Genomic DNA, 15,287 nt, shown 5'->3' with positions numbered 1-15,287 from the left:
AAGTAACCGGTGCCACGACATATACTTTATTTCATTGCGTAAAGGCAAGCAGACAGGCTCTAAAAGAAACGTATTAGAATGTTAACGTTTTTGAGCGAGTGAAGCGTAGCCATCGTTAGAACGGGTCGGGAAAGCAGGTTTCCCCGAGCAAAAAGAGCCAAGCTCTCAGAAAAGTCTTAATCAAAGGTCCGTGTTGTCCAAGCCACCGGCTTCCGAGGAAAGATAGGGCAAAGTCCTCCAAACCACACCTGCCATCCCCTCTTAGCACCAACGTCTCTCCTTTGTCTGCATCCATGCGTCATGAAAGGGAAGCCGAGGTCGTCCCTTCGACTAATGCCCGTGGCATGCCCACCTTCAGTACTCGTTTTGCCTCGGCGGTCAGCTGGAGCCATATCATCGCGTGCGAAAAACGCCAAGAAGAGATCAGGTTTTCCCCGACGCGCCCGGTGCATTGCCGCACGGCTGCACAGCGCCGGCATTGAAAGGCACCCGCGACGGCAAGAGTTGCTGAGGTCAATCCAAACGTCGGCGCGTGCCGTGTCGTTGCAGCGCTTCTTTTTGTTTCACTCTACCGACCCCCTCTCCCTGACAGCCCTCTCGCACCAACTTCTTCCATTACTGCCCCATCCCCCCGCTGCCATCTCCAGACACGTTTCAAGCCCTTTCCCGGGCCCACCATCGTCCACGCTCGTCTGACCTCGCCTCCTTGGTCCTCGCGCTGTTGCCTCCCGCCCCACCGGCACGTGCTGTTGGCCGTACTCTGAGGTGGGCGGATAATTGTGACGTAACGCGGACGCAGCCCCCTCCTCCGTACGTCTTTCGTACCTAACCCTTCTTCTTTCCATCGCGTGTATGACTTGTGGCCGGGAAAACTAAATACACCTGTCCTGTCCCGCTCACCAGGATGTGTCCGAAATTATTTCTTCCTCTCTGGTGTTTTGCCCCCCCCCCCCCCCCCCCCCCCCCCCCCCGTCGTGTTCGTCTCGTGTGTCACTCATCGCGAAAGATGGAGGCCTTTCCAACTAGGTACATGACAGACAGGCAGCGGTTCTCGGCCATCCGCCCCGGTCCCACTCGCGTCAATTTGTCAAGTGTCTTCGGCTGCTTGTTTTGAGTGTACAAATGTAGTCAAGCAATCGTAGGGCGCCGGTCGAAGTGAGCAACTATTTTAACTATGCGTAAAACAGATCGATAGTTTTAAACTGTCATTCTGTCATGTTTTAGTTTAAGGTAAAGAGAAAAGGCAAGAAAGCAGGTATCATGACAGGTTCCCTTATCTCAGCGATGAGTTCAGCTCATTACCGCAGGGTAATGCGGCAACACTGTCTCGCGCGGGAGCTTGACAGTTCTGACGTCTCTAATGACGCCTGGTGGGGTTTTAATAAACAAAGTTTGACGAGTCTTGTCAGAGACGATGGGCTGTCGTGTGTGCTGACCGGTGTAATCCGTGTACTTTCCAATGTACCGCCTCCGACGGAGTGCATCGCAGGCTGCAAAAAGCTATAGGTATCTGTGCAACCTGTGTCACGCACCTTCCTAGGAACGGTTACCATCAGGCTGCTTCTTTACTACACAGTAGTTAAAAGCGCCAAGATTGCCTGGTTAAAAGGTCACTGAAAAAAAATGATCGAGGCGCACCACTGTAACACATGCGTCATTCTACCTATGGTTAAGGGTTCGGATACCAATGACGGGCACGGGCAGCATTTGGAATGCATCCCTCCTACACATATTACTCGGAGGTTTCTTACTGCGGTCTGTGTGTATGCATGATCGCTGGTTAATCATGCTGGATAACATTCAACGATTTGCCTTTTCGCAGAGCACGGGCATTGATTTGGTATCGACTTCGTGGACTGCCGAGTCCTTTCCCGACATGTCCCGCGAGGCAAGTAAACCCATCACCCTCACTTACCCAATACACTAAAATATAGCCTGAGCCGATCTCAATGAAGCTTTGGGAACAAGGTTTCCGAAACGCGATTGTATACCCAATGCTAATGATATTCAGTTGAACAATTTTTGGTGCACTGAAGTTTTCAGTTCAGCTTACATTTCGGAAAACACTGAACCACGGCATCCGGAGTCAGAATGACTCTCCCCCTTCCACTTTTTTTTTCCTTTTGGCAGACATAAAACAGTTTTCGCCCGCTATGCCACGGGCCTAAAATTTTAAATACCGCGCAGCTTGCCAAACTTCGCAGCGCTGATGTATTCTTTAAGAAAGTGGTTTCTTTTGGTTAATACAGTTATAAGTCACGAAGCGATTCGGACTACGAGGCAAGCCGTAGTGGAGGACTACGAAAATTTCGACTACCATGGAGGTTCTTTAACGTGCACTGCATTTTATGCGGGCGCCTATATAGCTTTTGGACTCCATCGAAAAGATGTCGTGGCAGCCGAAATCGAAACCATGTCCTTGGGATCAGCAGTCGGGCGACTGCAGCGGAGGAATAAAACTTCACACAAGATAAAATATCTTAATGCTGGCGTAAATACGCATGTAGCATGGAGCTTCAGGAGTGACCTACGTACTGGGTAACGCACTTGCTTTTGTACGACACGAGAATTTAGACAAGACAGGCGACGTCTGAAGAAGTTGGGAACTATTGCCAGTCAGTATAGGCGTTCGGATTACAAAATTTGTAAAAAAAAAAAAAAAAAAAAAAAAAAACTGAACTTTCCTAGCTCCCCATGGCATGCCCATGCTCAGGAGTAAATTACTGCGTGTTGCGAAAACGTCCAAGTGCTCAATGCAAGTGTCGAGATTTAAAAACTGCATTAATTGACCTGAAAAACCATCAAAGTATTTATCATTTTGCTTCTGTTAATAACAAAATAAAAAGTGTGTCTTTTAGTTTAGACTTGGCAGACTTTCATTTAAACGAACAACGCGAAGTTCAAAAGACGCTCGAGTGCTGCGGATAGGTCAAGTGTACGCTAAAAAAAAAAAAAAAAACTCCAACCTATGCCATGTCTTTCTTTTCTCACTCCCTCATTCACATCTTCCCTCATGGTGTAGTTTAGGTGATTCACAAAGTGGAAACTTGGGCTAGTCGGTAACGGTGATCCCTGCCATGAGAGTGTAGCGCAAAAAGACGACAGGCATAGAAAGGGTACACAACAAACAAAGGCGCAGGTCAGGTGTCCACCTGGAAGTGAGACAATTATAGATGATTTCCTAAATCACCCATTTATTATTTTTTTGCTTAAAGTACTTGAAAGTCAGTACACGCGTTTTTTTTTTTCTTTTACGTGTAAACACCCCACAAAACTCACCGCTCCTGACTTTGACCCCTTTTCTGACTTGCACACTCCGTTTGGTACACTCCGGCTTTCTCAAGGTAACCGACCCCGCCAAAATAGCATTTCCACCGTTTTCTTCTCTGCCTCGTACCTATGCGCGATCGACGGCGCACCTATACACATTGCTTCACCTCCTCCTGCGAAAGTAGCAAATACCAACCAGCGGCACTCGTGACCTCGACACCGACGTCGTATTATGCACGAGTCAGGGTAAACTATAGCTCTATGCACTGCCACGGAGAACAACAGAAGCTGACGGGCTACGCTGCAAGAGCGGAGAAACTGCTGGCGCGCGTCGTTGTCGCGAATTTGTTTTTTTCCTTCCGACCTCCGCGGCGCGTGCAGGTGAAGAAATCACATCCCCGGAGCTGTGGCATCGTTTATATGGGAACCCCTGGGAGTGCTGCCTTGTCCTAATAACGCGGCCCGCGACGTTTCCACGGCTGCGGTATATTATGCATACGCGCCGCATCCGCTACTAGCTTTGCAGAGTAAAAGCGAAATTTGGCTGCCGACGTTTCCCGTACACAGTGCGGCCACGAGTGAAGAAGATATTCACTCTAAGCACGCATAAACCCATAAAGGAGTAAAAAGGGGGTAGCATGCCGTTAGCGCACTCTCCTGTTAGGCCACAGCACTCTTCCAAGCTTTGGGCTAATTTTCATCGCCAGAAATACTGAATATCTATGATCGACAACGGAAGCTGATTTTATCCACAAACCATACGAATCTCTAGCAACTACGAATATTTGAGCGAGGTTTTAATGTCTTCTAATTGCTAACCTCAAAATGCTTGGTGCAGTCAGAGTTCTTAAATATATGGAATACTCTGGTGTATCCACAAAGAGCCTGCTGCCATTGTTATTTGCATGAAATAAATGTGACTTGAGGAGGGAATATCATATGCCGATTTAGTGATGAAGATCTACCTCAGGGTTTGAAGAAAGCATCATGCCTCTACAAGGGACTGCTTCAGTGGACATGTTACTCCATCTTACTCCCTTATATGGTGATTTGCTTTTAAAGTGGTGTGCAGGGGTATCCGTGCAATGTCAGATAGGGTTTTTTAGGTTAACTCGCTAGAAAATAAATTATAAGAAGGGCATGACATACCTCGACACTCCTGCTCTTGTACGGACAGAGCATGTAATAATCATAAAATTTAAAACGGCACAATATATTATCAGAAATATGTTATTTCGAACAAAGTTTACCGCTATTCACGTATCATGTCACGTAGTTGGCATTGTGCATTAGGGGAGGATACGAATGGCCGGAGTCTCTTTGCTGTCAGTGTGAGCTACCTTGCATATGAGATTTATAGAGAGCACTAGCTTTCGCGATAGTGGTGTTGGGCGTTAGAGATTACAGTGTATTCAAGAGGGACCGTTCCCACACTAGCTCGCGTGAATTCCGATCATAGTGTACGACTAATTCAACTGGGACTCTGCATAGAAAACTTGAAAGACTGGTCCTAGTGTGTAAAGCGAAGGCTGTCCGTGCTTTTAAATATTGTTCAATATTGTGAAGCTGAACAATAGTTCAGCATCTCTGGTGAAAGCGTAGCGCATCACTGTTCTGTAGTTCGTTATGGCACTGTGTTCAAACAACTTAGCGTGACGCATCGTGGCCACGTCATACGTGACGTCGGGCCAATTAGCGAGCCGCGACGTTATGTCAACGCCCCAGAGCCTAAAAACGTGCTTTTAACAGCCGCCGCTGTAAGGAAACTAAAACGAGAAAAAAGAAACGGAGGTTGGGGGAGGGGGTGCAGTAGTTTGCGTCATGGTAACGCACGATTCGACTCTTACTTTCTCAGTTGTTTATTATTCCAGTTGCGCCGTCGGCGGCGCACTATAGCAACAACAAAACGATCATCTCTTGCACTAGGAGGGTGGTAACAGTTGTATAAAAAGATTGAGAAATGCCCGAATGCATTTGCATAGAGGCTTTTCACTACTCGAGTCCGGTCGCTTTCTGCTCGCTAAGCTTAGCTGGGACGGCGTTTATGCATGGTCGCCCCAAAGCAAGGTCAGTCAGTGGGCGTCGTCGATAGCCCGCGGCTCATTGTAATGCGTCTTGCTCGCGCGGCCGCTTTTTCCGGCAGGATGTCTGTAATTTGCTTCCACTGTCGGGCAACGATGGCCACGCTCAATAGGCCGGCACTATCGCCATTGTAACCGCTGTTGAAAGACCTCAGAATCGTTTTATTTTTCCTTCTCTCGGGACACTCCTGTTCCTTTGGGGCGCATTTGAGCGACGCTGTTTTGGTATAAGTCGCCGGTTTTTGCGGCCTCGTGGACTGGTTTAGCAGTTCAGTTTTGCTAGTTTTGATTCTATGGCTAAACCGTTCAGTATTTTGAGATAGGGATATTGAGCAGCGGGTTTCCAAAACGCGGTTTAAGTGCTCTTTGAATGAACGTATAATGAACGAATTTGCGCATTCATTCATTCATTCATTCATTCATTCATTCATTCATTCATTCATTCATTCATTCATTCATTCATTCATTCATTCATTCATTCATTCATTCATCCATTCATTCATTCATTCATTCATTCATTGGCTAATCTATCCGTTCGTTCGTTAGTTAGCCGAATTGTTCCTTAATCCATGCGAATTCTCTACATTCACATATAAGCGTGCGCAAAACGGCAACTAAACCTTTGTTTATAGAGGTCTTAACTTTTACGTTCTTGTGCAAATGGTCGTTTTTATTTCATGCTCCGTATATACGAACATAGCGCCAAAATATTGCAAATATGAGGAGCGTTCTCGGCTGAAATTCCTCTGCGCCGTTGTTGTCTTCTTCTCCTCTTTGTCTCGTTTCTGTTGTATATTACTATTCGTCATGGTTCACCAACTCGCCCAGTCAGCCGTTCTTCTACTGAAATTCCTCCATGTTTCATATACAATTCTTGAGCAAATCTGAAGAATGTTTGGCTAATAACTATGTAATATTCACAACACAGACTCCGTGTAACGTCTCTCACGGATCTTCAATAGCGCCGTATTACGCAGCGTGTTCTGCAGAGTTACCAAAAGCAAGCATTCACTGCGACCGCATGGGGACTAATGTCCGGCTGTTGAACACAAGGGCGAGCCGGTGTTCAACAGCTCATTGCGAAGGTCTAATTTTGATCAGGCCTCGGTGTATGTACGCTCTTTAAAAGAACTTCAGCTAATCGAAATTATTTTGGAGTCCTCCCTTAGGCCACGCTTGGTTGGAGTCCTCTCTTAGGCCATGCTTCGAAGCTCAATTGGTCAATCTGAAACGAAAGATTTCGCTGTCACAAAAAGGATATGCGTGCGTAGAAATGAATACACTATGTATTTTACTTGAGCTAATGCAACGGTTCTAGCTGCTTCGCAAACGCCATCACTAGTAATTTGCGCTGCATCGACTTTCGCTTGCAATGCTAGTGATGCCAATTTTTTTCTGTTCAATTAACTAATTGAAGGTTGACTATGTCTCTATGTTTGAGTGTTTTGACTCAGAATATAACCGATATAAAGATCAGAAAATGTCTACATTCCGTACTGTAAGGAAAACAACGAATACAGCATAGAAACGTTGTTTATTTGTTTTCCAGCAGTGTTTGAAGTTTCGAGTAACACCACATAAAGCTGAACTCTCCCGCTTTCTCTGGGAAACCTGCTCATTGAATATACAAGCAAACTATCGAAATAATCAGCGAATGGTAGAAAAGGGGAGTGTAGCACCGCGTCTAAGCCTGTCGCTCCGGCGGGCAGACACACAAAACCGGTCTGGCGCGCCTGACACTGCGACGTCCCAACAAGGAACCAAGCTTACGGGACAAGGCGTAATTACGGCGGTGTTTCACGTGTAGTTGGCCACGTACCAAAACAAAACACAAACAAAGGTAAAAACAAACTCGGCGACCCGACACTTTGCCCCATTCACGGATTGCCGACTGCTGTTTCCCGGGCACGCGCGTCCGCGGCTACCAACTGCACAGTCATCCTCGCGACAATGTTACCTGCGCATGCGCTAAAGCACCTCTCTCTTCGCTAGGTTCCTCTTCACGAGCCAAAAAACAAAAGAAGAGCTAAGTTAATGGCTTCGGCGGCGGCGGCCGCGGTGGCGAAGGGCGCTCCTGGTTTTCATTCGCTGATATCCTGCCTGCAGGGAGACGCACGTTTGACGCGTCGTTCTCTTTGTGTCTTCCTCCCCCCCTCCCCCCCTGCTCCCACCGAGCATACCTAGAAATCATAGACGTTCGCTTGAGTAAGCACGTCCCGTCTCCTTCCGCTTGTTGTTCTTTTTTTTCGCCATTTTTTTTTTTTTTTTTTGCTTTTCTTCTCTTCTGTGACTGCAGACAAGGCGCTATGTACGCAGTGCCATTAGTCATGCCGAGAACGCACGAATGGCAGTTGCAGCGGGAGATAGTTCCATACTGACTTCAGTCGTAAATCTATCGCCAGTTTGGCACACGATTCAGAACATGTTGCGTTCATCGCCGCAACGTTCGATCATTTCCCCACTGGGAGCTGGTTTAAGTAACCAACTGGTTTCAGCAATAAATGTATCGGTCTTTCTGCATACGCTGCTTTCAACTAATCGTCGCAACGTTTGTTTCCCAAGTGGACTGAATTTTAATGCTGTTTCGAAACGAATAGTGCGCAGGTTAAAGTTTACCGCCTATCAGAGAAAAGCGGAGATTCGGGGCCAGTCGTTGCTGCTTGGTTTGAAGCCTCGCATCGTCAAAGCCTTCAATGCGTCGTTTCCAGGGTCTTGCGCTCATGCGCCCGCATCGCATTGTCGTTAGCCGTGCTGTTACTTGCGTGAACACGTTCTCCTGCCTCACTGCCATTCCGCTCTCGACAAAATTTTTTTGTGCTTTTTTTTTTTTCATCAAGACGAGTCGACGTGGAGCTCGTTCTCGGTACCTACACTTCATGTGCATGTAGTGTCACGTAAATTCGTAAATCGCTTTCATGTTCCTCTTGTCCTTCCCACATTATAACACAGCCTTACCAACGCTTTTATGACGACTCTAGTTAAACCATTCCCTCATACTCTCACAAAAACCCTTCAGCATCCCGCGAACCCTCCTTGATAACAGCCCCGCTCATACATTTAACAGCGTAAAACACTCCCTCAACGACCCCTAAACATCTTAACACCATTTGAAATCTGGAAACCGACTACCCTTTTTAAAACCAAGCGAAATACCAGACAATTCAGACGAGAGCTCTCTCTAAAAGGCAGCTTTAAGTCTCAACTGTACAGTCATTACGGAAGTCCGGAAATCCTGAAAAGCCTTCTGTAAGCCCTTTTGTCGACGTTCCGCCAGAGTTTCTTCGAGAATGTGTTTTAGCATTCACTTTATTGAGAAACGACCCAAGTCGTTCGAAGCTTGCTTCAAGAAGCCGAGACCACCTTCAATCTCCGGCAAAATCCATTTGAGGTACCCTTGAATTTTATCAGCGACCTCATGATACTCGTTCTTCGCTTTCTTCACTTTGATGCTGTTCACAGGCCCATGTAGTCGCTTCGCGTGCTTCTTTCACGCCCTCGTGCAATTTTCCTCGTGCTTCTTGTGGGTCGGTTCACGCCTCTAAGCCTTTGCCGTGCAGAAGGCAAAGAAGGCGTCGTTCGTCACGCATTCTCAATGTGAAGTGGTCGTCCGTGTCGGGGACAGATTTCAACATATGCTCCTTCCATGGTTACCATATTCACTTTCTCTGAATAGCGCTTAATTCGTGCTTGTGTGAATGCTTCGGTGCGCATGGGCATTGCTCAGTGTTTTTTTATATATATTTTTTGTGACGATTATATTCTGAATCCGGTTTATCAAAGACAAACCCTGTCTTTACACTTTCCATTCAAAGCAAGCATGATCATACCTCTTTCGTTTGGCTTAGCACCCAAGCTTTTTCAACCGGCACAAAAAAAAAAAATTGTAGGTCGAGTACAATCTTGATTTAAACTTTGCTGCAGTCATTCCCATTAACTGTTTAATTTTTCTGCGATACACTACTATATTATGTGCGCAGATGTGTTTGCGTGTCGCGAGCATCAGTGAGGCATATAATGATGCCACAAACTCTCCCCGTGTTGGCCATGGCCGAACAACAGGCAGACCTTTCCTTGAGGCGGATTGCCACCATTAACCGCCACACAGCAATCTCACACTCAAGCATGCAGCATCCTCTAACGACATATAATCTTTTTCTGATGAATAAGGACACGGCACTGTACTTAGGCAGAACGCCTTCGCATGATGCCGTCGTGCGAAGAGGGCCGGAGCTTCCAATGGGCGCAACCCCAACCGCGTGGCGAATGACAAACGCAGAAAATAACACTGCCGCTCGAGGTGAAACACTAGCTACATTGTGATGTTTCACCACGTGTGTAGCGGAAAATGCCTTCAAAGGGTTTTTTTTTTTTTTTGTCTGTGCAGATGAAGCTGGATGTGCCGACCTTCATCAACCCAGGGTTTCAAGATGATGAAAAGAAGCTAGCAGCCGCCACCAACGGACAGACGAACGGCGCCGTTGCAGTAAGCGATACCTTACTGTTCATGCATTAGTCTTCAAAGCCGCATTCTGATTATGAATGCGGTGGCTTGCCGCTGCAAAAGCACGCACTGCTTTATCAAAACCAGACTGCTTCCAAACTAATTAGGCATACCAGTATTCATAGGTGCAAGTAAAAAAGCATGCAACTCTCGAGTGAATCATACGTGGGCACCGAAGCAAGTATGGATCTGTTTGTCGCAACCAGGTTATCTTTTCGGGTATTCCACTTTTTGTAAGCTCTAAGAGGCAAATTCCTTTTGGACACTTTTTTACTACGTCCCACCTGCCCACTTATATGCCCTTTCTGGGGAACCCTTCAGATATCCTTCAGATTCCTTCAGAACCCTTCAGATTCAGACCACCTTACCAGCATTTTTAACGACAGCTCGAAATTGTGTTGGATACCTGTAGTCATGTTCCTCTCATTAGAGATAAAATGTTACCGTTTGTCATCCTTATTATTGGATAATCTGTTCAATACCCTGTTCAATGCGACCATCGTATCTCTAGAGTTCATTTTAAACCAGCCCAAATACGTAACACAGAGAATAGAAGCCTCGTCTTGTTTTCTTCTGTTCTCTTTATTGTGTCTTTTGGCTGTTTTATAATGAACGCTTACCAACTCGCCCTGTCATCAACCTTTTATTTACAGTGAAATGCATTACAGTCGCTGGTGATATCAGGTACACTATATGGGAATTCGAAAACTACAAAAGTAAACACATGTTTATTTGCCCGACGGCAACAACACAGCTCTGTAAGAACAACAGCTAAAAATGCGGCCGCAACAGTAGACCGGTTTATTTCAAAACCAGCAGCTACCAAACAAGGCAGCGGTCCTGGGGGCTCATCTCGTTGCCAGGTTGGCAGCCGAAGGCCTCCGAGAACTTGGCGAAGTTCCTCAGCGGGATGTTGACCTTGATTTCTGGTGAAGTCTCGCCGAAGCCCAGGAGCCTCTTGGCGTACGCCAGGCTCCGGTGGTCGCACTGGCTGAGAGCGTAGTACACGAAGAAGATCTGCTCCAACGTGAAACCGCCGAAGGGTGCTCTCGTTCTCCGGGCAGTGACGCTGTCCATGCCCAGAAGGCTGAGGTAGTAGTCGTACAGAGGGGGCACTACGGCATTGTCGGCGATGTTGTCATCTAGGTCGTTTACCATGTCCACGTCTGGCAGCTTCAGCTGCATCTCCTCCTTGTACTGCTTGAAGAAGCAGTCCCGGATGTGCGAGTACTTCTCGGTGGTCGCTTTGCTCCACCAGTCGACGAGCCTGAAGAGGGGCTAGTTATATGTGGTGTGAGCGTTTGTATAGGCGGTACGTTTTGCAGCTTGAACTCTGTAGCAAGGTTGCATGCAGCTATTTCGACAATCGTATTCCTATATTCAGACGTGAATTATCTGGTAAACCTTAGCAGCAAGTATAACAATCATGACTGACCACATTCTTGTCCTCTGAATTATGCATCTGCTCAGAGTATGCACATGTGCGTTTACGACGTACTGGTTATAAACCTGGAAGCACTCCTTTGTGCAGTCTATAAAAAAAATTGTCATAAAAGGCGGACCAACCTTCGCCTATGGCAGAGTTATGTTTCTGATGCGGCTTAAATTTCCTTGATGCGACCTCTTTTATAGTTTGTGCCATATTTGCTATACGGTTAAGGCACATGATGCTGCCATACCAGTTCGTTAGTGTTGGGTTAAAAAAAAACAGACTTACCTGTTTCGGTGGTCCACCGTAGCTCCCCGCTCGTCCACGGCGAAGAACAGTCCCTTAAGCAGGAACTGCGCCACGATCGGCACAAAGAGTGGCTCCACACTTTGCGACATTCCTCTCAGAAACGCCACAACGGCATAAGGCATGAACAAGTGATTCTTTCCGTAGATGTACTCGATGGCCGGGTGCAAACTGCTCACGTGGTGCTTGTTGTCAAGGTCCATATTTCTATGCCACGGGTCAAAGTATTTCCTCTTGGTGTTTGACTGTATGGCATAGAAACTTTCCAACAGTTTGAGGCCGTTGAACGGCGGCGCTGTGGGATCATAGTAGAGTGCTGGGATACTCAGGTCTCGAACGGAGCTGCCCATGAAGTCAAAGTTGACGTTGAGGATCTTCTCCTTGGCGATGACCCGTTCCACCGGATCGAGCCAGTAGGCGTTCTGGACCAAGTTGGCCATGAGGTTTTGGGTGTGATTGAACATGTGCTCCACTTGAGTGTCCAGAGCCGTCGAGTATCTCAGTGGGTTTTCACCACCCAACGTCATGAGGGTGAACATGCGCATTCCGAAAGGAAACAGATCTTCCAGCAAGTGAACGCACGCCTGAAAGCGATCTCCGACACCTAGGACAAGCCTGTCGCGACTCAGTGGAACGAGGAACTCTGCCTCGTCAGGAAGCAGCGGTGACAAGTGAACCATAGTCCTGTAGCCGATGTAATTGGCTAGCGTCGTATAAGACGTGTTGTCCATGATCTCTGCCACATCAGTCAAATACTCGGGAGCAAGCACTTCAATGTGGTCTATTACGTTGAGAGGATACCCGAAGATGACGTTGACGTAGTCTCTCCACGCCCACTTCTTGCTTTGTGGCAACGACGTCAGCGGCCTCTTGCGAGACAATGGTGGTACGAACGTCTTCATCTCCAAGGCTTCTTCTAGCCGCATCTCAAGGATGACGATGTTCTCGGCGAGCAAGTCTACGTTCTCCATCACGTTGAGTATGCTGAATGCCTTCGCCACCACTTGAGTGTAGTTAAAGAGGTTCTCGCTTGTGTGCCGCAACTGATGGCGACGTAGTATCGTCTTGGGCACATCAAGCTGCACGGTGTGGTCCTGGTCGTACTCATTCATCACTTTCACTTCGATGAAAGGAAATATTCCAAGCGTGCCGTCGACGAATCCCGCCACGCCCGAAACATTCCATTCTGCCGACACGGTGGAAAACGGCCAGCCACGAAGACCTAGCTTGCCAAGAAGCTCCTGCCAAGGGTCCCAGCCCAGGCCGTTTCGGCTATAGATGGACGTGCAATTAGGTATGAAGAATAGCGCCTGGCTGATGAAGCTCCCAGGAAGCTCGTAGTAGGTCTTCTGTTTCAGCTCGAAGTACTGCTTCAGCGTCTTCGGAAGGTCGTACATCAGCTTTGCCGTTGTTTGTGATTGGTAGGGAGCGTCATCCGGCTGCCCACGAAACCAAAAAAACAAGTGTATCGAGTTTGTCTAATCTACATCGCCGTTGCAATATGGACAGCGGCATGCAAGAAACAGGAAATTTTCTAATACTTATGTAACGTACAACTGTTGCTCTCATATAGTTTCACAATCAAATGCAGCGGTGACTGGCCGATCCTGGATCATTTCATGCCATTACATGGGCGTCAAGTTACGTTGAATTGGATTTGAAGAGAATGAATATACTGATGTTAAAACTGAGACAGAAGTCACTGAACTGATTGATTTAAGATACAGAAATCATATGCTGTCTTTAAAACAAAAAACCTTAAACCTTTTTCCTACGTTTGTCGAATAAAGGTAGGTTTACGCTCTAGTTTACATTTGCAGTTGCAGTTCGACAATTTAACGAGCCAGAAATGAGCAAAGCCAGTTTCAAAATCCAGAGTCAAAGCTATTAAGGCACTGGAGAAATGCTACGGGCCAAGAACGTGTGCTGGGATGGGGCGAACGTTTACCTTGGCGTTTCGCACGGCCCAGCTTCGTGAGCAAACGAAAGCGTAGAAGTTCTCGCATGGCTCTTGCAGCTGGTCGAGCCGGGCGTGCACGTAAGCGTCCTGACGCTCGCACACGTCATGGCTGCACACGAGGCTCGCGTGGTCCCCGCGGCGGCGTCCGGCCTTGTCCGGCGACTGCGGGTACCAGTCTCGCCTGATGTGCGGAGGCACGGCCATGGCGGCGATGGCGGCAGCAGCAGCAGCAGCAGCGTGTCCGGCGATGGTACGCTGTTGGACGTGGCCCTTTGTGACTCCCCGTATCTCTAGAAGCCTCGGCTGTTTGGGCGACGTCCGATTCCTGCACTCGCGGAATGATGCGTGATGCTTGACCTAGGACCGACACACGTCCGTGGGCATGCGTTGGGAGCACACTCTGAACCTTTCGTGATCTATTATCATTAGCACGGCCTACATGAAAGTCAGCCATCTTGGTTGACAGTTGTTGGAATATGTCCCGCCGTGACGGGCAAGTGGTTAGGGCTCTCGATTGCTGAACCCAGAGAAGCGGGATTCGAATCCCAGCCGCGGCGGCCGCTTTTCCATGGAGACGAAAAGCAAGGCGCCCGTGTGCTGTGCGATGACAATGCACGAGAACCCCAGGTGGTCGAAATTTCCGGTTAACTCCACTACGGCGTTCCTTGTAGCCTCAGTCGCTTTGGGACGTTAAACCCCATAAAACAAGTAGTTATTGTAATATGAGTATCTGGTGGGTGATGCATATTTCAAAGAAAGACTGCCTGCGAACAGACAAGATCGGATTTTAGAGTGAATAAACACAATGGGCACACTGACAATCTGTGGGCCATTGGAGTCCGCGTGCACATATGCAGTTACTTTCGGTCACGGGCGGTTGGAACACTTGAGTTTGCCGAAGCGCCTAATATCAGCCTGCTTCCTTGAAGCATATGCGGGAGGACACTAACTGTCAGGGCATGAACAACTCCAAAATGCGACTGAAGTTACATAGCATGGCTTAGCGATAGAACCCGAACGCTCCCTTTTTTTTAAATCTACGCACATATAGTCACGGTTGCAAGTCTTGTCTTGTTTGCAAAGCCCTGACGGACGTGCGCTGTTCGGCAGTTGTTCCCTGGTCGCCTGCTGTGGGATGACAATGAGTACAGCAATGGGCGGTACCTTAAACAAGATGAACTGAATGGAGACTCGAATTCACGAGTGTACTATCATTTCAATCGCTACGCACTGCCGAACTCTATAGTAGCGCGGTCAGTAGCCATACACAATTCCGCGTTTTAGGAGGTGCAGGCTATGTGGCCGAATTATCGTGAAGCAGTATCGGACGTACCATGCTCTGGATTGGGCAGGGTCTTCCTGGTTCGCCTTGGAGAGCTTGTGTACGACGACGGTCGTGACCAGGCCGAGGGTGACCACGGTAGCCATGGCCGCCGCGCGGCCTGGCGAGCATCGGGTGTCGACCATGGAGTCGAATTCGGATGCTGCCCGCTGCTCCGCTGGTCTATCTTCTTCTGAGGCGCAAGGCGCGCCGCGCGCCGCTGAGTCCGACGCTGCTCTGTCGTCGTCTTCAGCCCGTCTATGGCCTGTTTCACATGCTGCGACTACAGCAAAAATTTTCGGTGAAGTCGGTGACGCCTCAGTGCGATTTTCGCAAATCACACGAAAATCACAGTTGCTGAGTGTATCTGTGGCTGCTTTTGCTTTAGTGATTACAGCTACAGTGCGGATTACATGATG

The 15,287-nt window shown here is 48.0% G+C and overlaps 2 protein-coding genes across 3 annotated transcripts in view; one reads left to right on the top strand and one right to left on the bottom strand.

Annotated features, from left to right (window-relative positions):
- The window catches only part of LOC146178571 (sodium-dependent proline transporter-like), a 35,500-nt gene that overhangs the window by 7,192 nt on the left and 13,021 nt on the right, over positions 1-15,287 (top strand). Inside the window, exons 2-3 of one of the 2 annotated variants that reach the window (XM_084578382.1) lie at positions 1,823-1,888; positions 9,736-9,834. In XM_084578382.1, coding sequence (XP_084434508.1) covers positions 1,823-1,888; positions 9,736-9,834 — 165 coding nt within the window. The remainder of the gene's footprint in view (positions 1-1,822; positions 1,889-9,735; positions 9,835-15,287) is intronic. The other variant, XM_084578383.1, reaches the window with a different exon arrangement.
- On the bottom strand, positions 10,672-15,047 carry LOC146178572 (neprilysin-2-like). Its single transcript, XM_084578384.1, has 4 exons — positions 14,881-15,047; positions 13,536-13,872; positions 11,570-13,026; positions 10,672-11,119 (listed from the first exon to the last, which is right to left on the bottom strand). The coding sequence occupies exons 1-4, from the start codon at positions 15,012-15,014 to the stop codon at positions 10,672-10,674; spliced, it is 2,376 nt and encodes a 791-aa protein (XP_084434510.1). The 5' UTR covers positions 15,015-15,047.

The sequence above is a fragment of the Amblyomma maculatum genome, chromosome 9 (genome assembly GCF_055883805.1).
Source record: "Amblyomma maculatum isolate TAMU_Amacu chromosome 9, ASM5588380v1, whole genome shotgun sequence".
Taxonomy (NCBI): Eukaryota; Metazoa; Arthropoda; class Arachnida; order Ixodida; family Ixodidae; genus Amblyomma; species Amblyomma maculatum.
This window is presented reverse-complemented; position numbering and strand designations above follow the sequence as displayed.

Bases quoted from the DNA above. Each gene is read 5' to 3' on its own strand.
- LOC146178572 (XM_084578384.1), bottom strand. From the start codon at position 15,014: ATGGTCGACACCCGATGCTCGCCAGGCCGCGCGGCGGCCATGGCTACC. The intron at 13,873-14,880 runs GTACGTCCGATA...CCGCGAGTGCAG, and splicing joins CCTGCCCAATCCAGAGCATG to GAATCGGACGTCGCCCAAAC. The intron at 11,120-11,569 runs GTAAGTCTGTTT...GCCCCTCTTCAG, and splicing joins ACGGTGGACCACCGAAACAG to GCTCGTCGACTGGTGGAGCA.